The 23,617-nt window shown below is 43.2% G+C and overlaps 1 protein-coding gene across 1 annotated transcript in view; it reads right to left on the bottom strand.

The window, feature by feature from the left end:
- The window catches only part of LOC137415953 (contactin-4-like), a 766,344-nt gene that overhangs the window by 33,515 nt on the left and 709,212 nt on the right, over positions 1-23,617 (bottom strand). Inside the window, exons 21-22 of the mRNA XM_078766054.1 lie at positions 14,160-14,272; positions 11,165-11,336 (exon numbers count right to left, since the gene is read on the bottom strand). Of these exons, the coding sequence (XP_078622180.1) occupies positions 11,165-11,336; positions 14,160-14,272 (285 nt within the window). The remainder of the gene's footprint in view (positions 1-11,164; positions 11,337-14,159; positions 14,273-23,617) is intronic.

The following is a 23,617-nucleotide window of genomic DNA, read 5'->3' as shown; positions in this document are numbered from 1 at the left end:
CACCAACCGCAAAACTGCCTCTTGGTTTGCTTGTGGTGCAGACACATCCAATTCTGGATCAGATGACATAACACCAGGAATATGTTGAAGACCTCCAGCCACTACAATTACCTTGTTCTCAGGAGATTGTAGCATTAGGTGTTCGGTTAGTAGCTGTATTAGGTCATGCTTGTTCTCACCTTACGAGATAAAGCTTGACCAGTTACTGGTTAATGGAATGGAGGAATCTGTCATGACACGTCGTATTTGTCGAGAGTCCTTGGTTCATTTCTTCCTGGTACCACCTTTGATGGAATGCTGTTGCTAATGATTCAATGTGACATTAACTCGGGTGAATCCTGCACACTGAAGTCAGGACAGACTCATAGCATAGCCACTCAAAGAACACATCCGCATAGCCACCAAATGTAGTCACATCATGTGGTTTGCCGAAGCCATCACCAATGCTTGTCCATCTATCACCAATCCAGTGGTTTCAGGCAATATCACAGAAGGTGGAGTAACCAGATTATTGGTTAGGACATTGGCGAAGATGGATTTGTTAGCGGAATGTAAACTGCCATCTGTAGATGCAAGTGACACTGGAACAGGTATCAGTTCATGGAGACGCATCTTCTCGAGGTTAACCGGAATCTTAGTTTCATATGCAGTGATTAGCGTCAACCTTGATCACTTTCTGTGTTCCCTTGCTTTGGGTCGGCTGTGGTATGGCATAGAGTCTATGCCATAGAGTGATACAAATGTCAGAGGTTTATTCTTGGATAATGGATCGTTGAGATCAAGACATGTAACCCCTTCTGGTTGGCCAACAAGGAGGTGTGTTTTTACAAAATCAGCTAATTTGTCTTGTCCCAGTTGTCTAGCTCCCAGTAGTAACTCCTCAATCTCTGTAGTGGCAATATCTTTTGTGACAATATTCTGTAATGAAGGGGACGTGACAGTTGAGAAAATTCAAGACAATCGGTAAACTAAGGATGAAAAACATTCCAAATATCATTTTAAAATGATGGCCATTTTGTTTTTCATTTTAGAGGCTGAAAGTGTGAAAATTGAGCCCGGCATACAATTTATTCAGATTCAGCACCCTAAAATTAGGCTGAAACACTTGCATGCCAAGCATTACCCCAATTCGCCTTCAGCATTATTTTTACCCTAGAGAAGAGGGTATTGCATTTGAGTTTGTTTGTCTGTCTGTCTGTCTGTCTGTCTGTTTGTCTGCACAGAATAAATATGATTTTCTCTGCAACCATTAGTCCGATTGACAGGAAATTTCACCATAGCTGCACCTCCTCCTGTATAAATTTTTAAATGATAATTATGATGTCATAGGCCACGTGGCATGGGCGCCATCTTGGAAACACCAGAAAACTTTGCACCTCTATATCTCCGAAAGTGCTACATAGAAAAAAAATTGAGACATGGCTCATTGTAAAGAACTCTCCATGGGGAATAACATATGTTAATGATGATGTCATAAGCCTGGTGTTGGCTTAGTGGTTAGGGTGCCGGCTTGGGATCCTAGGATCCTGGGTTCGAATCCCGGTCGATCGCTGAATCACCGCCAGGGGGGTTGACTCAGCCTGTCATCCTTCCGAGGTCGGCAAATTGAGTACCAGCTTGCTGGGATGAATGATCACGGTGTGTACCCCGATTTAGAATAGGTACACCGTATCCCTGCACATCGTAAGAGCGTGACCAAGGGTTGGCGTCAGGAAGGGCATCCGGCCATAAAAACATTGCCTCAAAACATGGAACCATGATTGTCATGGGGCCCACAAGGCTAAGGGCTCTAGCGGGGAAAATGACCTTAAAACGATCATTCATTCATTCAGTGATGATGTCATAGGTGCCTCCATTATGACATCATAATTTGACAAGTACAAAATTTCATCCGATCAAGATGAAATTTCTTGAGCGTCATCTTGGGATAAATTGGTAAGGAAAAAAAAAATGATGACGTCTTCGGTCACGTGGTTCGGCCGCCATATTTGTTTTAACAAAAGCCTTGAAAACCACTAAAAATACGTCCTGGCGAGGGTCTGCAATCTATAATTGCTCTTTCTTGTTTATTAATGAAATCGAGGCGAGGGTCTGAGTTTATTAAATCAGGATTTGGGTCCAGATGAAAATAATTCTCGAGCTGCCTGGCGAAAAATGCAAACTATGACTGAATATAAAAGCACATCGATGGAGCTAGCAGACTGCAATAAAAACTTTGTTGATTATTGTAGATTTGATGTCAAATGATTTAAAAGTTAAGAATTATGTTGTTGTGGAAATGCTAATGGATAAGATTCAGGACTCAGACAAGAGCCTCTTATGGTCAAACTGCCAAAATCAAGACTCTCTGCTCACCTTCACTCCTTCATTCCTCTTTTCTCCCGCCTCTGGAACAAACTCCCTCACTCTCTTCAATCCCACTCCACCCTCCAAGTCTTTAAAACAGCTGTTCACCACCATCTCTTATCTTCCCCCATCCAAAACCTTGATCTTTTCTACCCCCGCTAATTTCACCCCAATTCCACTTTTTTGAAATACCAACTTCTGTCCAGGAAGTTCTTGGTGTCCTTGTGTTTTATACTTCTCCCTCCCCCCCCCCCCCCCCCTTCCCATGCCTCCTCCCCCCGGCCCCTCTCCCTTCCACACATCTCCCTGCTCTCGGATGTTGTGTTTGTGTGCTTCCCCTTCTCTCCCCATCTTGTCTTCCGCTCCCTCTTTTTGGGTATTTTGTTTGTCTGGTTGATTTGTTTGTGAAGTAAATGTTAGCTCTTTCACGAGCCTCGATTCAGTATCCAAAAAAAAAAAAAAATGAGGCTCGTAATGAATTTGCAAAGACTAAAGTGAACAAGGCCACTGGCCCAGTTGGTATTTCCAATAAGGTTCTGAAACTGTGTAGTTAACAGCTTGCTCCAGTGTTCACACCTATCTATCAATCAGTCAATCTTAGACAATGGTGTTATTCCCCCAAATTGGAAATCTTCAATTATCACTCCAGTACCAAAGGTTAAAAACCCAGTGACGAGTTGAATAATTACCATCCAGTAGCCTTGGCCTCTATATGTTTTGAAAGGATATTGCTGAAAATTCTGTGCACTCAAGTTGGCTTGCTTGATCAATCTCAATTCGCATATCAGAAATAGAAGTGTCGAGGATGCTTGTTTATCTCCAAATATTGCTCCATCATTTCGATACAGGGAGTCCTCTATATACTGCATCCTACGAGTTCCTGCGAAATGCTACTTATATCGAACCCGGGTATATCGGAACATACTTTTTTCTGTAGGAATGCATGTTATAAGGGAGGTTGCGTTCCTGGGAAATTTTGGTTCCCTCTTAGACAAGTTATACAAGATATTTTTAAGTAAAATTTTTTATACAAGTAAAATAAAATATCAAAAACTGCATCGCTTGTCATCTTGAGGTTATTTCTCTGCTTAAACCGTTCAAACCAGCCTCTGCTCACGTTAAAGTTTTCACTTTGACTTGACTCACCACTCACCTCATTCGCCCTTCAGGTCGTCAAATAAACTGCGGGATTTCGCCTGGATCACAAGCAAACTTATTGGCACATGACAATAGTTTTGGTCTTCGTTCCAGACTGATAATAAACGTTCCATATTCTCCATCACCAAAGTATGAGTGAGTACATTCCTAGAAGCACCCAGTGGCGTATTGCATTGCCAAGCGGCTCTCAATTTGTCCTTGTTTTCCCGGATTGTCCTCACGGTCATCACGGGTATCCAAATGACGGCGGCTATATGAACTGCACGATTACCAGCATCGAACCGCCTCAACACATCTACTTTAGTCTGCAAGGTGACTACACTGCGTCTTCTCTTTCTCAGACGCATTAGCCTCGCTTGACGATCATTTGTCACTCATACTGTATTTAAAGAAAAACAGATACACTCCCGAAAGATCATGCCCATTAAGCGAATATGGCGGTGTAACGAAACAGAGCTTCCGTTTTGTTTAATACATTTTCCATTTTTATACCGAAACAAACCTACTTATATCAGAAAAGTGTTAATTCATCAACAACGTTACAGCGAAAAAACGGATGACGGGACTACTTATATCGAGCACTCCCTGTACTCCTAAGTCCTTTGTAAGATCATTATTTATTGACTTCTCCAGTGCTTTCAGTGCCTTAAATTTTACCTTTTAGCTCTTACACGAGCCTCGACTTTGTATACAAAAAAAATAAATACCATCGTACCACACATTTTAATGTTGTTAATGTCAACAAGAGAAAGGCACTCAAATTTTTTTTTTGACGATTTTCGATCTATGATCATTCACAACCATTAGTAGTACTAGGGCATGCCCGTACTATATATATATCTAAAATTATATCCCCCCCCTCTATTTACATGAAATGGTTTGGTCCATTCGCAAAGCCAAAGCGAACGGCTTGCGAGTACGGTGACAATCCCCCCCCTCTATTTACATGAAATGGTTTGGTCCAAAGCGAACGGCTTGCGAGTACGGTGACAATCCCCCCCCCTCTATTTACATGAAATGGTTTGGTCCAAAGCGAACGGCTTGCGGAGTTTGGTAAAGAAATCGCCATAGCTCGGTAACTACTTCTCCGATTAATATGAAACCTTGAAAAGGCACATCCTCGGGTCCCCAGCAATATACCTGGCAAGTTTCAAGTATATCGGACCCGTGGTTGTCGAGAAACAGCGGTCACAGACAAACACACAAACACACAAACACACAGACACACAGACACACAGAGATTACTGGAATTATAGATAGATTGAACAAGTCCCTGAACATAAGTATTTGGATACAATGAATGATAACAAATTGAAATGGAGAAATAATTCCCAAGTGTTGGTGGAATTCTCAAGTGTTGGTGGAATTCTCAAGTGTTGGCCGAATTCCCAAGTGTTGGTGCAATTCCCAAGTGTTGGTGGAATTCCCAAGTGTAGGCTGAATTCCCAAGTGTTGGTGGAATTCTCAAGTGTTGGCCGAATTCCCAAGTGTTGGTGGAATTCCAAAGTGTTGGTGGAATTCCAAAGTGTTGGTGGAATTCCCAAGTGTAGGCTGAATTCCCAAGTGTTGGCGCAATTCCCAAGTGTAGGCTGAATTCCCAAGTGTTGGTGCAATTCCCAAGTGTTGGTGGAATTCCCAAGTGTAGGCTGAATTCCCAAGTGTTGGTGCAATTCCCAAGTGTTGGTGGAATTCCCAAGTGTAGGCTGAATTCCCAAGTGTTGGTGGAATTCTCAAGTGTTGGCCGAATTCCCAAGTGTTGGTGGAATTCCCAAGTGTTGGTGGAATTATCAAGTGTTGATGCAATTCCCAAGTGTTGGTGGAATTCCCAAGTGTTGGTGGAATTCCCAAGTGTAGGCTAAATTCCCAAGTGTTGGTGCAATTCCCAAGTGTAGGCTGAATTCCCAAGTGTTGGTGCAATTCCCAAGTGGTTGTTTTTTGTTTTTTTTGTATACAAAGTCGAGGCTCGTGTAAGAGCTAACGCATAAAACACAAAAAAGACAAACAGACACACAAAACATAAAATGAAGGGAGCGGGAGACAAGAGGGGCTGGTGGAATTCCCAAGTGTAGGCTGAATTCCCAAGTGTTGGCCGAATTCCCAAGTGTTGGTGGAATTCCAAGTGTTGGTGGAATTCCCATGTGTAGGCTGAATTCCCAAGTGTTGGTGCAATTCCCAAGTGTAGGCTGAATTCTCAAGTGTTGGTGGAATTCCCAAGTGTTGGTGGAATTCCCAAGTGTAGGCTGAATTCCCAAGTGTTGGCCGAATTCCCAAGTGTTGGCCGAATTCCCAAGTGTTGGTGCAATTCCCAAGTGTTGGTGCAATTCCCAAGTGTTGGCCGAATTCCCAAGTGTTGGCCGAATTCCCAAGTGTTGGTGGAATTCCCAAGTGTAGGCTGAATTCCCAAGTGTTGGCCGAATTCCCAAGTGTTGCTGCAATTCCCAAGTGTTGGTGGAATTCTCAAGTGTTGGCCGAATTCCCAAGTGTTGGTGCAATTCCCAAGTGTTGGTGGAATTCTCAAGTGTTGGCCAAATTCCCAAGTGCTGCTGAATTCCCAAGTGTTGCTGCAATTCCCAAGTGTTGGCCGAATTCCCAAGTGTTGGCCGAATTCCCAAATGTTGGCCGAATTACCAAGTGTTGGTGGAATTCCAAAGTGTTGGTGGAACTCCCAAGTGTTGGCCGAATTCCCAAGTGTTGGTGCAATTCCCATGTGTTGGTGGAATTCCCAAGTGTAGGCTGAATTCCCAAGTGTTGGTGCAATTCCCAAGTGTAGGCTGAATTCCCTAGTGTTGGTGCAATTCCCAAGTGTTGGTGGAATTCCCAAGTGTTGGTGCAATTCCCAAGTGTTGGTGCAATTCCCAAGTGTAGGCTGAATTCCCAAGTGTTGGTGCAATTCCCAAGTGTTGGTGGAATTCCCAAGTGTTGGTGGAATTCCCAAGTGTAGGCTGAATTCCCAAGTGTTGGTGGAATTCTCAAGTGTTGGCCGAATTCCCAAGTGTTGGTGGAATTCCCAAGTGTTGGTGGAATTCTCAAGTGTTGATGCAATTCCCAAGTGTTGGTGGAATTCCCAAGTGTTGGTGGAATTCCCAAGTGTAGGCTAAATTCCCAAGTGTTGGTGCAATTCCCAAGTGTAGGCTGAATTCCCAAGTGTTGGTGCAATTCCCAAGTGGTTTTTTTTTTTTTTTTTGTATACAAAGTCGAGGCTCGTGTAAGAGCTAACGCATTAAACACAAAAAAAGACAAACAGACACGCAAAACATAAAATGAAGGGAGCGGGAGACAAGAGGGGCTGGTGGAATTCCCAAGTGTAGGCTGAATTCCCAAGTGTTGGTGGAATTCTCAAGTGTTGGCCGAATTCCCAAGTGTTGGTGGAATTCCAAGTGTTGGTGGAATTCCCATGTGTAGGCTGAATTCCCAAGTGTTGGTGCAATTCCCAAGTGTAGGCTGAATTCTCAAGTGTTGGTGGAATTCCCAAGTGTTGGTGGAATTCCCAAGTGTAGGCCGAATTCCCAAGTGTTGGCCGAATTCCCAAGTGTTGGCCGAATTCCCAAGTGTTGGCCGAATTCCCAAGTGTTGGTGCAATTCCCAAGTGTTGGTGGAATTCCCAAGTGTTGGCCGAATTCCCAAGTGTTGGTGCAATTCCCAAGTGTTGGTGGAATTCCCAAGTGTAGGCTGAATTCCCAAGTGTTGGCCGAATTCCCAAGTGTAGGTGCAATTCCCAAGTGTTGGTGGAATTCTCAAGTGTTGGCCGAATTCCCAAGTGTTGGTGCAATTCCCAAGTGTTGGTGGAATTCTCAAGTGTTGGCCGAATTCCCAAGTGTTGCTGAATTCCCAAGTGTTGCTGCAATTCCCAAGTGTTGGCCGAATTCCCAAGTGTTGGCCGAATTCCCAAGTGTTGGCCGAATTCCCAAGTGTTGGCCGAATTCCCAAGTGTTGGTGGAATTCCAAAGTGTTGGTGCAATTCCCAAGTGTTGGTGCAATTCCCATGTGCAGGTGGAATTCCCAAGTGTTGGTGCAATTCCCATGTGCAGGTGGAATTCCCAAGTGTTGGTGCAATTCCCAAGTGTAGGCTGAATTCCCAAGTGTTGGTGCAATTCCCAAGTGTTGGTGGAATTCCCAAGTGTTGGCCGAATTCCCAAGTGTAGGCTGAATTCCCAAGTGTTGGTGCAATTCCCAAGTGTTGGTGCAATTCCCAAGTGTTGGCTGAATTCCCAAGTGTTGGCCGAATTCCCAAGTGTTGGCCGAATTCCCAAGTGTTGGCCGAATTCCCAAGTGTTGGCCGAATTCCCAAGTGTTGGCCGAATTCCCAAGTGTTGGCCGAATTCCCAAGTGTTGGTGGAATTCTCAAGTGTTGGCCGAATTCCCAAGTGTTGGCCGAATTCCCAAGTGTTGGTGGAATTCCCAAGTGCAGGCTGAATTCCCAAGTGTTGGTGCAATTCCCAATGTAGGCTGAATTCCCAAGTGTTGGTGCAATTCCCAAGTGTTGGTGGAATTCCCAAGTGTAGGCTGAATTCCCAAGTGTTGGTGGAATTCTCAAGTGTTGGCCGAATTCCCAAGTGTTGGTGCAATTCCCATGTGCAGGTGGAATTCCCAAGTGTTGGTGGAATTCCCAAGTGTTGGCCGAATTCCCAAGTGTTGGTGGAATTCCCAAGTGTTGGTGGAATTCCCAAGTGTTGGTGGAATTCCCAAGTGTAGGCTGAATTCCCAAGTGTTGGTGGAATTCTCAAGTGTTGGCCGAATTCCCAAGTGTTGGTGGAATTCCCAAGTGTAGGCTGAATTCCCAAGTGTTGGTGGAATTCCCAAGTGTAGGCTGAATTCCCAAGTGTAGGAGCAATTCCCAAGTGTTGCTGGAATTCTCAAGTGTTGGCCGAATTCCCAAGTGTTGGTGCAATTCCCAAGTGTTGGTGCAATTCCCAAGTGTTGGTGGAATTCTCAAGTGTTGGCCGAATTCACAACTGTTGCTGCAATTCCCAAGTGTTGGTGGAATTCCCAAGTGTCGGCCGAATTCCCAAGTGTTGGTGGAATTCCCAAGTGTTGGTGGAATTTCCAAGTGTTGGTGGAATTCCCAAGTGTTGGTGGAATTCCCAAGTGTTGGTGGAATTCCCAAATGTTGGTGGAATTCCCAAGTGTAGGCTGAATTCCCAAGTGTTGGTGGAATTCTCAAGTGTTGGCCGAATTCCCAAGTGTTGGTGCAATTCCCAAGTGTTGGTGGAATTCTCAAGTGTTGGTGGAATTTCCAAGTGTTGGTGGAATTCCCAAGTGTTGGTGGAATTCCCAAGTGTTGGTGGAATTCCCAAGTGTTGGCCGAATTCCCAAGTGTTGGCCGAATTCCCAAGTGTTGGTGGAATTCCAAAGTGTTGGTGGAATTCCCAAGTGTTGGCCGAATTCCCAAGTGTTGGTGCAATTCCCAAGTGTTGGTGCAATTCCCATGTGCAGGTGGAATTCCCAAGTGTTGGTGCAATTCCCAAGTGTAGGCTGAATTCCCAAGTGTTGGTGCAATTCCCAAGTGTTGGTGGAATTCCCAAGTGTTGGCCGAATTCCCAAGTGTAGGCTGAATTCCCAAGTGTTGGTGCAATTCCCAAGTGTTGGTGCAATTCCCAAGTGTTGGCTGAATTCCCAAGTGTTGGCGGAATTCCCAAGTGTTGGCCGAATTCCCAAGTGTTGGCCGAATTCCCAAGTGTTGGTGGAATTCTCAAGTGTTGGCCGAATTCCCAAGTGTTGGCCGAATTCCCAAGTGTTGGTGGAATTCCCAAGTGTTGGCCGAATTCCCAAGTGTTGGCCGAATTCCCAAGTGTTGGTGGAATTCTCAAGTGTTGGCCGAATTCCCAAGTGTTGGCCGAATTCCCAAGTGTTGGTGGAATTCCCAAGTGCAGGCTGAATTCCCAAGTGTTGGTGCAATTCCCAATGTAGGCTGAATTCCCAAGTGTTGGTGCAATTCCCAAGTGTTGGTGGAATTCCCAAGTGTAGGCTGAATTCCCAAGTGTTGGTGGAATTCTCAAGTGTTGGCCGAATTCCCAAGTGTTGGTGGAATTCCCAAGTGTTGGTGGAATTCCCGAGTGTTGGTGGAATTCCCAAGTGTTGGCCGAATTCCCAAGTGTTGGTGGAATTCCCAAGTGTTGGTGGAATTCCCAAGTGTTGGTGGAATTCCCAAGTGTAGGCTGAATTCCCAAGTGTAGGAGCAATTCCCAAGTGTAGGAGCAATTCCCAAGTGTAGGAGGAATTCTCAAGTGTTGGCCGAATTCCCAAGTGTTGGCCGAATTCCCAAGTGTTGGTGCAATTCCCAAGTGTTGGTGGAATTCTCAAGTGTTGGCCGAATTCCCAAGTGTTGCTGCAATTCCCAAGTGTTGCTGCAATTCCCAAGTGTTGGTGGAATTCCCAAGTGTCGGCCGAATTCCCAAGTGTTGGTGGAATTCCCAAGTGTTGGTGGAATTTCCAAGTGTTGGTGGAATTCCCAAGTGTTGGTGGAATTCCCAAGTGTTGGTGGAATTCCCAAATGTTGGTGGAATTCCCAAGTGTAGGCTGAATTCCCAAGTGTTGGTGGAATTCTCAAGTGTTGGCCGAATTCCCAAGTTTTGGTGCAATTCCCAAGTGTTGGTGGAATTCTCAAGTGTTGGCTGAATTCCCAAGTATTGGCGAATAAGGGACACCAACGATTGTACTTTTTAAGGAAACTGAAAGTTTCATGTTGACAATAGCATTTTGATTATATTTTATCAGTTCTTGGTACAAAGTATTCTCTGTTTCAATTTTATATGTACATTTGGTAATTTGTCTAAAGGAAATGGGAAGACCCATGTATATATTACATGTATATAAGTATATATATGACCCACGTATATTGCCCAGCGTGTGATCCAAACAGATCTTCCGTCAATTTGTACCTTGTATGAGAAGCACGCCATGTTGAAGGACTACAGAATAATGCAAGACCCAACACACCCATTTCGCCGTTGTTTTTGTTTTAACTGTGATCAGACATTCACGTTTGTGTCCTACCTACCTGTCGTTGTTGCTTTTGACTATCTTTTGCATCACATTCAATTCACATGTTTGTGACACAAGTGTGCAAAGGGTGTGATGCACCCTCACCCATTTCTTTGAACTGTATTGAATTGAGCTATCTCTGTCTTAGAACTTCTTTGTCTTTTAATTGCCAGTGGATGGAAAATTTACACGTGTTTACGTGGACCACGATAAAAAGATGAGTATGAATGAAAGCGAAAGACACCAACTAAACAAATAATGATAGCAGATGGGACACCCAGCTTAATGTTAATCCAAGGGTTGGCCCAACCTGTGTTGGCACACCCAGCCTGCCTGCGAAATACAATCAAACAGTTTATAGTCGTTTCAGGAATCAAACCTGGACTAGACAGCCTAGATGAAAGTATGGTACCTCTATAGCGCGTGCGCGCGCACACGCACACACACACACACACACACACACACACACACACACACACACACACACACACATCTAAAGCTCGGTGATCAGCATCAAAGGTTGAAGTTCATAAATACATCAAGTGGGAGTTTCTTATTACAGTAAGATTAGAGAATGTATCAAGACAATGCCACTGCATGTTTCACTAACAATGCAATCTCCTGTATATATCGGCTGTACCAAAATTTCCTTTATTTGGGCAAACTTGCAATTTCTCACCTCTACTGGAGTCGTTGGGAACTTGGAGTTGGAGACTAGGACCATCGCCCATGACACTCTGTGCACGAACCTCAATGACATAGCTGGTTGCTCCCGTCAGGGCCAGTTCCGCTGATGTACCATTGGTTAATAGCTCGTGGGGTGATGTTTGGCCCATCGCTCGGTAGAGTACCTGTATAACAAGGTTTTAAATACACCTCCAAATCCAAGGCACAGCAACACAAAATATGCATCACATAAAATAGTATTCTAGACAAGACAAGTACATGTACTTGTCTTGTCTAGAATTAGACATTCAACTAGACAAGTACATGCTCATGGACATAAGACTTTAAGGTAGGAGCCGTCCATTATTTGGACTTTAACGTGTGGGGTAGGGGTAAGAGGAATTATGGTGAGGTTGCTGGCACAACAAATTTTCAATACAACGACCAGTCTATGGAATGTACAGTTCCTTAAAACGAGACATGGCTGGAGTTTATGTGAAAATGATTCACGTTTCAACTTTTTGTTCAGACACATCATGGGATATTGACTGGTTGCACTTTTTTTGCCATTTTGTTAAGATCCTCAGTCAAAGTAAATCAATTTCTCAAAGAAACCTAAATCACACAACAACAGGAAATCAATCAAAACTAGAACATCACTCCATAGAGCGCACACATCCGTCAGGCGGAAGAGTTTACGTTTTGTAACTCACTGATAGGCCGGATCTGGATTCGGACCTGAACCAAAATCGAAATGGCTTGGTCGTGTCACTTACCCAACTCATCCTCCAAGTTTTGTCATAACTCGTCCACAATGTTTTGAGATATCGTGATTATATATCGTTTTAGCCTTATCACTCAATGATGAAGAATCACTTTAAAAATTACATAATTCTCGTATCCAGATCTGGATTTGAATCTTCATCAGAATTAAACCAATTTGTCTTTGTCACATACCCAACCTGTCCACCAAGTTTCGTCCGAATCCATCCACATTCTACACCTTTTTGAAATATCTTGCTATATATCGTTTTTTGCTCCCTGGTGTTGGGCTAGTGGCTAGGGTGCCGGCTTAGGATCCTAGGATCCTGGGTTCGAATCTCGGTCGATCGCCGAATTAATGCCAGGGGGGTTGACTCAGCCTGTCATCCTTCCGAGGTCGGCTAATTGAGGACCAGTTCACTGGTAATTCCCTGTTTGTCGTTAAAGGCGGCAAAAAGGGTTGGCGTCAGGAAGGGCATCCGGCCGTAAAACATTGCTTCAAAAAGGGGACCAAAAAACAACAACTACCACGGTCCCCGAAAAGGCCAACCCCCGCTTTGCGGGGAAAAATGGCCTCTAAACGGTGGTTTTTATATCGTTTTTTGCTCCCTGGTGTTGGGCTAGCGGCTAGGGTGCCGGCTTAGGATCCTAGGATCCTGGGTTCGAATCTCGGTCGATCGCCGAATTAATGCCAGGGGGGTTGACTCAGCCTGTCATCCTTCCGAGGTCGGATAATTGAGTACCAGTTCACTGGTAATTCCCTGTTTGTCGTTGAAGGCGGCAAAAAGGGTTGGCGTCAGGAAGGGCATCCGGCCGTAAAACATTGCTTCAAAAAGGGGACCAAAAAACAACAACTACCACGGTCCCCGAAAAGGCCAACCCCCGCTTTGCGGGGAAAAATGGCCTCTAAACGGTGGTTATATCGTTTTTTGCCTTGGGCATGCTTGAGCCTGGTGTTGGCTTAGCGGTTAGGGTGCCGGCTTGGGATCCTAGAATCCTGGGTTCGAATCCCGGTTGATCGCTGAATTAACGCCAGGGGGGTTGACTCAGCCCGTCAACCTTCCGAGGTCGGCTAATTGAGTATCAGTTCCCTGGTAATTCCCTGTTTGTCGTAAAAAGGCGACAAAAAGGGTTGGCGGCAGGAAGGTCATCCGGCCGTAAAACATTGCTTCAAAAAGGGGACCAAAAAAACAACAACAACCACGGTCCCCGAAAAAGGCCAACCCCCGCTTGTGGGGAAAAATGGCCTCTAAAGGTGTTTTTTTTATTTTTATATATCGTTTTTTGCCTTATATCTCTCTCAATGGCAAAAAATAACTTAAAGAATTATAGGAGCCACATATGGATCCGGATCTTCACCAAAATCTAATAATTTCGTCTATGTCACATACCCAACTTCTCCAGCAAATTTTGTCTGAATCCATCCACAACTTTTTGAGGTATTTTGTTCACAGACAAACAGACAGGGGTGAAAACATAACCTTCCATCCACCTTCGGTGGAGGAGGTATCAAAGGAACAAAAAAGCTGAACAACTTTGATTCTGATTTATGCTTGTAATGAGCATTAAGACAACTTATGCAAGACATATGACATCACTTTTTGTGCCTTTTCTCTGGGTTGGATGCTTAGTGTTCCCATTGGAACCTACAGCTCACAATGCTGGGATCCCAGGTTAAAAATCTCATATGCTGTGCTCATAGGATTACTTACAGCATTAGATTCTAGCCTGGTTTGAATCCCGACCCAGCTATAAACTGTCACCCTGGTGTTTCACAGGCAAGGTGATTCATCAATGTGTGTGCCATCCTTCGGATTGACGTTAAATAGCCGTACCGTCTGCAAGCATTCATTGGTGGATGTAAAAAAAGCGATGGTGTCCTTCGCGAAGAGTACGCGAGTTATCGCCCGGCACCATGGACAACTTCCAAAATTCTGCTCTAACCAGCGGGGGGCATTGCAACTATGGCACGGCCACGCCATCGGCCAATGATGCTACCCCGCAGCCTTGTGCGGAATACAAACAAAGAAAAATCTCATATGCTGTTTTGATTTTTTTTTTTTTCCTTGCCAAGTATCTTGCCCTTTGCCCTTTGACAGATTCTCTTCAAGTGGAACTCTTATATAACTTCCACAACTTCATGGCGAAGTTCCAGCAAAAAAAGATTAACCATGGTCATAACATGCATGACCTGTTTTATAAATATAGCCTCGGCTAAATAAAGGAGGAGTTGGAATCTACCCCACCTTGTATCCTGTCACCGCAGATTCGTTAGCCATTGGGACCACCTGCTCCCAATACAGAGAAACAGTGGAGCCATCAAGCCACCACTGTGCAAGACGTGGTGACTTGCTGGGGGCTGCAACAAAAAGGTTTGGGGGTCAAGAGGAAACAAGTCAAAATAAAGATAAACAAATAAAACGACAATTCTACAACACGCAATATTATCCACTGCAAATTCAGTTACCGCACTCAAATGTTAAAATACACAAGAGAAAAAAAAGAAGATTCATTGCATTTCGAGTCCTTCAAGAAAACCTGCAACATCTCCAACACACCTGTTGTGACATGCTATTGCTGACTATCCCATCACAATTCCGAGTGCTTTCTCCTTCTCCTCCACTACCACTAAAACCTGCTGGCATACTCTCGGATCGGTCTCCAGTGTCCTCTCCTTTACAAATCCCATTATTCATTATAACGACATCATTCGCTGCTAATCAATGTCCAAAGTCTAATGTTTAAAACTGTTTCTGCTTCCAATAATGAGCTTCCAATTTCACAACATTAAATATATGATCCTTTTCGATACTGTACTTTTCAAAATGACGAATGACTGCTATGAAAAAATAAAATTCTAATATAAAATGACAATATTTCAAATATAATTTTCAGCATTTAAATGAAAGTGGCAATTTCAAAATGGTTAACCATAATTGTGTTCCTGGATGCAAATCGGACTCACGGAAATATATAGAAATACGATAAATATCTGTGAATGAGAGCTGTCAAGTTTCTATAATTTCCTGCTCATGGAAGTGAGTGGCGGCAGACACACACATGCGCATACACAAACACACACACACACACAAAGATGGATACATCGAGACCTGGGAGGACTCCGTTCCACCTTCTGAAACCCGCATTTGGAGATAACAACCAGCGACACACACACACACACACACACACACACACACACAAATTTATTTTGTGGCCCTGGAACCAAACACCCATATTTATACAAACCCTCAACTCCTACCCCCTCATCCCCAACATGATAAATAATAATTATCATCATTTTAAAAGTTGTTTTAAACTTACCCTGGTCATTCACATGCCCCAGATATGACCACGGCCTTCCCATCGCTGTTAGGAAGCACCCAAACCAGATACGGTGTTTCCCTCCAGCTATTTTGTTGTGCAGCGGAACACTCCAGCTTTCTCTCAGGAACTTTCCAAGTATTTTCAGCTTGTGTTATAAGCTTTAAGCTTACTGAGCCATTTTAGGTAACAAACCCCGTCACACTTGGAGAATTCACATGCCCCACATATCGCTATTTCTAGGGATTTCTGCGCATGCGCCGAGCATTATAGGGGCGGATTACGTCTTTTTGAATGTCCTGTATTGTTAATGATGTGCCCTCCATCCCTGACCCTTTCTATACTGCTTGTAGGGTTAGCTACTCATCCATCCCCTTCAAAAGTCTCTTGCTCACATTGTGAAAGGCCCACATCATTCATGTTGATACTAAATCCCAATATCAGATTTCAATAAATATCTTGTCAGCTTGTTTCCATTCCTCTCTAACGTTTTGGAGTCTATCATGGCCGAAGAGTTGAAAAACACCTTTTCAACAACTTTCTGAGCTCCAGTTTGGATTAAAGCCAGATCACTGGACAATCAATATTTAGCGTTTGCTCACTCATCAGTGAAGTGGCAATTTCAATCTGGGGAACGCAGTTTCAATCGACATTTCATTGGCCATTGTAAGCCCTCGCACACTGCTCTCTGGGCCAATATTGCCTCCATGAGAATTTCCGGATTTCTTTGTTGCTGCATTTTCAACTTTCTCTTTTTATCAACAGCATATCATGCTTCTTAATCAATCTTTTTAGTTTCTGCAAGATATCCTTGAATTTTCATTCTTTCATGTTTATATTGAGGACTTCACTTTTGTTCTTGATATCTCCCTCTTCATGTTCAGTGAGAGATTCTTCTTCGCAACATACATCACTGCTCAAGAACATGCTGGCCATGTGTTTCTGTACTATTGGTTGCTGAGTTATGTTTTTTCTCCATTTCACTCCCCACTGCAATTATTTTGTTCATTTGAGTTTAAATGTTTGCATGGTTGTGTTTTTCAAAGCATTCTTGTGCTATTGGTTGTGGTTGGTGGCCAAATATGACAGCACCACTGCTGCTTTACCTTCTAATTTCTGCTCAGGGATTGATTGTCCTGTCTTCTGTCGCTCGTGTTAAGCATTTATTTCATCTTTGTTCTTATATGCTCTTCCTCATATTTTTCCAATCATATGGCTCCGACCTTCCAATCCCTCCTTTTTCATCCATCACTTTGGCTGGAAAAAGGAGCCAAGAGCGTACTCTGGTTGAACATCCACCTCCAATGTTGCTTTTTTTGCTTGTTTTGAACAACCTGACCCTCCATCAAGGCATGCCGTGGAAAAATAAAAGGATCACAGTATATGTGCAATGCCGATTTTAGTCCCTTGTGTTTATTCTGAAAACAGACCGACAAGAGATGTGAATAGATCAGGATATGTCTATCACTGCTCACATTTCATAAAGCTTTGTGCACCTTTGCCACAAATTTTATGCAATTTTGATCACTAAGTGTGTTGTCATCGACAGATCTGTAGGTGAAAATAGCTTTTAGGATTGAAGTGGTCAAGATATGGAAAATGCCATAATGTGGAGAGGATATTTTCATTTGAGGAATCGATGTGCAGCAGATTAACTCAGACAGTCGAGATAACTAATCATCACCTCAACCATAATATAGTGTCTTTTCAAAAGAAACAACAAACTTGCGTACAAATAATGACATAAAATACAAACCCCTGGATGATGTTCTATGAAGATCATAGATTTCAATATATATTGACAACACCCCTGACACCCTTGTGGTACAGATGGTTCACGCTTGCATTTGGGCATTAGGATAATTTGTTAAATGGATGTCAAATGAGCTACACTTTCTATTAAATACTTTCATTCTCCATCACCATTGGGCTAGCGGCCTGGGTGCCGGCTTAGGATCCTAGGATCCTGGGTTCGAATCCCGGTCGATCGCTGAATTAAGGCCAGGGGGGTTGACTCAGCCTGTCATCCTTCCGAGGTCGGCTAATTGAGTACCAGTTCACTGGTAATTCCCTGTTTGTTGTTAAAGGCGGCAAAAAGGGTTGGCGTCAGGAAGGGCATCCGGCCGTAAAACATTGCTTCAAAAAGGGGACCGAAAAAACAACAACAACCACGGTCCCCGAAAAAGGCCAACCCCCGCTTTGCGGGGAAAAATGGCCTCTAAAGGTGGTTTATCACCATTCATAACAGTATGGGCCATGGATGCCAAAAAATATCATATTTGGTTGTTATGCAATTTTCTGGCTTTCTTAATGCATTCTGCTTTGAGGAGTAGCATGATAGCTCAGTTCGTAACGTGGTTGTCATTGAGCTGTGTCGCATTGTAAAATTGCTGCAATCCCCACAACATCCTACGGAAAGGAAGATAAAACCTGTGTGAAGTTTCAAAATACACCCTGGTCACAAATAATATCTAAGTATAGTATGGAAGCTATTAGAGTGTGTACTCTTGTGGCACCAAACGATAATCCACTAGAACTTAGTGAAAGAGTACCTTGTCATTGTGCGTCTCGCCTGCATTTCGATTGTGATCTTTAATGCTCCCAGGATGAGTTTTGAAAAAAGTAGGCCAATAAATATCAGCTTGGCCAATTTACGGGGGACCTATTCATTAAAATGTTTTGCTGTTTAATTTGCACTATCTCACACTGCATATGGGAGTGCTTATGTGTGAATGTGATACAAGAATGATGGGGGCAAATACAACAACAAACAACATGTATTTTAAAGGCCATTTTCCCTGCTAGAGCGGGGGTTAGCCTTGCGGTCCCCATGACAATCTTCTCCATTTTGCCCTATTTTCTGCATCTCTCCTTGTTAACCCCCTTGCCCGCATTTCTTCTTCCACCATCTTTAGCCAAGTCTTTCTCGGTCTTCCCCGTCTTCTACTTCCTTCTACATTCATTTCCATCACTCTTCTCAACCAGTCACTTTCATCCTTCCTCAACACATGACCAAACCATCTCAACCTGTTCCTCTTCACAGCATCAATCACAGGCTCTATTCCCATCATCTTTCGCAATTCATCATTTGTCTTCCTCTCTCTCAACGATACTCCGCACATCCGTCGAACCATTCGCATTTCCACCCTTTCCAACCTTCGTTGCTGCTCTACGTTCATTACCCATGTCTCGCTCCCATAAATCATAACACTTCTCACACATGCAGCATACACCTTTCCCTTCAGCTTCAACGACACTCCCCTCATCATCAGCACGCCACTCAATTCCCGAAACTTCTTCCATGCACATCTCACTCGAGCAACCGTTGCCGAGTCTGATCCACCTTCGCCATTCAGCATGTCTCCGAGGTAGCAAAATGTTTTCACACCTTCCAGCTTCACGCCGTCTCCAAGATCCAACTCAACATTTCCTCCATCTGCAGCTCCCTCTGTGCACACCTTACATTTGAATGTAGCTGCCACACTGGTTAATGACCCTCTCAGACCACTACATTTTTGATGAACCCACTCAGCGCACATTGTACACTGAATGGAGTTCACTCCGACACCCTTCCTACACACAGCACAGGGCCACTTCCCAGTTCTTTCCACCTCACCACATGCTTTACCACTTGCCATCACCTTCGTCTTTCCGATATTCACCTTCAGACCTTTTGTCTCCATACATTCCTTCCACGTGTTCATCTTTTCCTTCAGTCCATCCATACTTTCCGCAATCAACACCAGATCATCTGCATACAACAACTCCCACGGTAAACCCTCCTTTACGTTCTGAGCCAGCACCTCCATCACAGCTACAAATAGTAGTGGACTTAGTACCGACCCCTGATGCACTCCCACCTTCACCTCAAACTCGCCACTGTTCCCGTCCTTCGTCCTTACAGCTGTGCGCGCTCTTTTGTACATTGCCATCACTACTCTGATCAACCATTCCTCCACTCCTAACTTCCTCAATGCCCATGTCAATACTTTGCGTGGAACCCGATCGAATGCTTTCTCCAGATCAACAAACCCAAGAAACAACTTCTTCCTCTTCTCCATGTACTTCTCCTGCAACTGCCTCACAATGAAAAGCACGTCTGTCGTTCCTCTTCCTGGCATAAATCCAAACTGCATTTCGTCGATCTTCACTTTCTTCCTTATCCTCCTCTCCAACACCCTTTCCAATACCTTCATTCCATGCTCCAATAACTTTATCGCTTGCATAATAATTAAGCTCACAACATAATAATAATTAAATCTAAATAGCTCCTTGCTTTTAAATTGGGGAGTAAATAAACATTTCAATACATCATGCATCTAATGATTTATCCATCACCATTCTTCACAAACTCTTATTGCACCTGTTGAAATCTGAACGTCTTCATGTTAAACCCAGAAGCGAGCGGAAAACTAACTATAATTGATTAAGAATGTGCTGACATTTGTGGAAACATTAAAAGCACATGATGGGACACGTGAGAAATGAATATCTATCATCATCATCATCATACTAAAATACGCCATTTGGTGTCTGTCTGTCTGTCTGATGAATTTTTGACCCCAATAAATTCCGTCGTTACTTATCCAATCTCAACCAAACTTGACAGGATGACTAAGGGTTACACAATGAAGGTTGTAGCGCATTCATTTGCCCCCCACCCAAGGGGGTTTTCTCCCCTGAGCGGGTTTCCCCCGCCATTGCCGTCAATGGGGTTAAGTGTTGAGGTGTATATCAATGTTAAGTTAGCTTTATCGTGGCGTTTTTCCAAGGCCGCTTCGAATAACAAAACTGATGATAATAGCATAATATTAATATTATTACAAAACAATATTGATGCCAATAATATCCGATTTCCCCCAAAGTGTTTTTCCTGCAGTGATAACATGTATAAATAGCTTGTAGTTATAATGGCATTTCCATGGGAGCAACGGCTTCTACAGGAAGTAAAAATATTATAAACCACAAGCACGTATGATTCGCTTTTTAAACAGTTGCTAATGTTCTTTATAACACTAAATGAAGATATTTGGAGGAATCCCAACGTCTGTGAAGTAAGGTTTACTTACAGAACTGAGCAAAAATCTACGATACTCTATATACCCCACAAATGTTGGGTTAATAACATGGCCCTTTCTGCCGCCACCGTGGCGTTTTTCGTAGCGAACTTTTGAAACTCGATCCTGCTGTTTAACATGAAACTGAAAGGGAGGAAGCCCGGGTTGTGCTCATTTACCAAGCAGCTAGCTAGCACTTGCCAAGCCAGCTGTTCCTTACTGGTTTTGAATGGAGTGCTTGCGAGAATGCTTAAACCACTTGGCGATCTCTCCACAAGAAACTTGGTAAATGAACACACACTCAATGTTCTTGAGACCCGACCATAGGATCAACTGTAATCTATATAACCCAAAGAGGAATGACCCTTCTTGCCGCTCCCGTAGTGAGAGGGTGTACTAGTATTATAAAAGGACGGATTAACAGAATGTCTGTTAATGTCTGTCTGTCTGTTTGTTTGTCGTGCTATAACTTGAGAACGGATTAACAGATTTCAACGAAACCAATGACAGTTGATTCAGGGAACTCTCAGGAAGGTTTGTATATGGGCACACGTGGTGAAACTGCAAACACCAAGTTGTGATTTGTGAACCCTATCTCTCTCATTCACACTGTCTCTCTCTCCCACCCCTTTCCCCCACCCCCCTTTCTTAATATTCCCATCAGCGAAGCGACAGATGGTATTTGCTAGTGGTTAGAACAAATGTAGAAACAAATGGAATGGTTGTTCATCTGTCACTCATGTACATGTATTCTGTGGAATCTAAAGCTCTAAACATAATAACATCTCCTGTGATGAGTCCGCGACATCTGCTGCTCCCACATTGCAGAAACTGTGTGTAGTGGTTTTTACGGCGTCGCCCATCGGGCGAAGCCATCTAGAACAGTTTCTCATATGTATTTCATATGTATCCATATGTATGTCCCCTCAAACGTATACCAATCAGAGCTGAGGATATGGTCACATGACAGGGTGATGTGATTACATCTGATGTCATTATGGCGTACGGCAGCTGACTCTCCACATTCTACCATTTTTATTTGTATGCCGTTCATGCGGAACATCTCGTCGAACCTGTCATATATCACAATCACCATGCTCTACCTTTACGTTTTTCATTCAGTGTGAAACACAAACAAATCGATTGTTAAAATGATCATGAAATATCGAAAGCATAGACGTTACGGCTCTTCCAACAATACGGTATGGTACGTATAGGCCTTCGGCATTATGAATCATCTTCGGACCGCTTCAGACAAATTAGGCCCAGGTTTCTTAATACAGTAGTTTGTCGTTTCAGTAGTATCGTTTTCAGAATAATAATAATAATAATATAGTAAATATAACCATACCACTTTAGTCCCAATGTCGTGAATGGAAAGTTAATGGATTGAAGCGGTGTATGGTTCATGATCAATGATCTAAGCAGTGTTCGGCACTAATATTAATAACCGAGGAAGTAGGGAATTAGCCTTGGTTTTTAATGGTAATATTATTTTCGAAATAATGATAACGTAATGTTAATATTATAGTAAATCTAATCATAACACTCATCCCTTCGTAGTGACTGCAAACTTACTGGAAGTTAAAATATATTAGTTTAGTGTCCATTACATCATTACATCTATGATGTCATTATGATGGCTGAGTCCACTGACCAACATTTTAATGAACTGGTAGGCCAACACCCGCTCACTAAGGGAGCTGCAGAAAGGGTCATTCCTCTTTGGGGTATATAGATTATAGTCAATCTATGGTCGGGTCTCAAGAACATTGGGTGTGTGTTCATTTACCAAGTTTCTTGTGGAGAGATCATCAAGTGGTTTAAGCATTCGAGCAAGCACGCCATTCAAAAATCCTTAAGGAACGGCTGGCTTGGCAAGCGCTAGCTAGCTGCTTGGTAAATGAGGACACCTCCAACCCTTGTGGGGTACATCGATTACAGTAGATCTTCGCTCAGTTCTGTAAATAAAACGTACCTCATGGATGTCGAGATTCCTCAAAATTTCTTTGTTTAATGTTATAGGCAGCATTAGCGACTGTTTGAAAAGCTAATCATATGTGTTTGTGGTTTATAATATTTTACAAGCCCGGCTACGCCGCTGTTAGACTTTTGGTCTTGTTTTTAAAGGCCTCTCTGGTTTTGCTTCCTCTGCTCTCAGCCCACAGACCTGCCCTAGGAACTCCATGATGCATGCATTTTTCTACTAACACCTTTCTGGTTAAACTTCTAAAATCTTGTCTTACTGCTCACCTCCACTCTTTTGTTGTTTTTCTCCAGTTTGGGAAACTGCCTTCTGGAGAAGATTCAGTCGTACCGTCCCTCCATGGCTTCAAATTAAGTGGTGCACCACCATCTCATGTCACACACCTCCTCCCCCATCCCTACTCATGATCCTTTCTACCCCAATTAACCCTGCCTAACCCAACCCTCATACTTGCAGGTTACCATGTTTCCTTCCCTCATCTCACTCTTCTTTGCATGTTCATTCATTCTCTTGCTTGTTTCCAACTATTTCCCAACTGCCACGCGTCTGTTTGCTCTTTTATCGTTTGTCTCCTCATTCTTCCATGAGCCTCGATATTGTACATATATTCATCCACCACTCTCTCGCTGGAAAAAGGAGCCCAGAGTCTACTCCAGTTGCACCTCCACAATGCCACTTTTTTTTTTACTTGTTTTGAACAACCCATTGTTAAATTTTATAGTGGAAAAGGGAGATTCCCAAGGTAAATCTTTCTCTGTAATCAAAAGCCAAAATACATCACAGTTCAATCTGCCATTGTCAACACGTCATTACAAATGAAACAAGAAAGAGCAATCAGAGATTGCAAACGGTCGCCAGGATGTATTTTCAGTGGTTTTTAAGGCTTTTGTTTTAAAACAGACATGGCGGCCGAACGACGTGACCGATGACGTCATCATTTTTTTTCTCCACCAATTTATCCCTAGATTATGCTCAATAAATTTCATATTGATCGGATGAAGTTTTGTACTTGGCGAATTATGACGTCATAATGGAGGCACCTATGACATCATCATTAACATATTTTATTCCCCATGGAGAGATCTTTGCAATGAGCCATGTCTCAATTTTGTCTATTCAGCGCTTCTGGAGATATAGAGGTGCAAAGTTTTTCGGTTTTTCCAAGAAGGTGGCCGAACCACGTGACCTATGACGTCATAATTATCATTAAAAATTATACAGGTGGAGTTGCACCTATGGTGAAAATTTCCTGTCAATCGGACCAACGGTTGCAGATAAAATCATATTCATTCTGTGCGGACAAACAAACAAAGACAGACAAACGGACTCAAATGCAATA

The sequence above is a fragment of the Myxine glutinosa genome, chromosome 12, assembly GCF_964187855.1.
Source record: "Myxine glutinosa chromosome 12, kmMyxGlut1.1, whole genome shotgun sequence".
Lineage (NCBI taxonomy): Eukaryota > Metazoa > Chordata > Myxini > Myxiniformes > Myxinidae > Myxine > Myxine glutinosa.
This window is presented reverse-complemented; position numbering and strand designations above follow the sequence as displayed.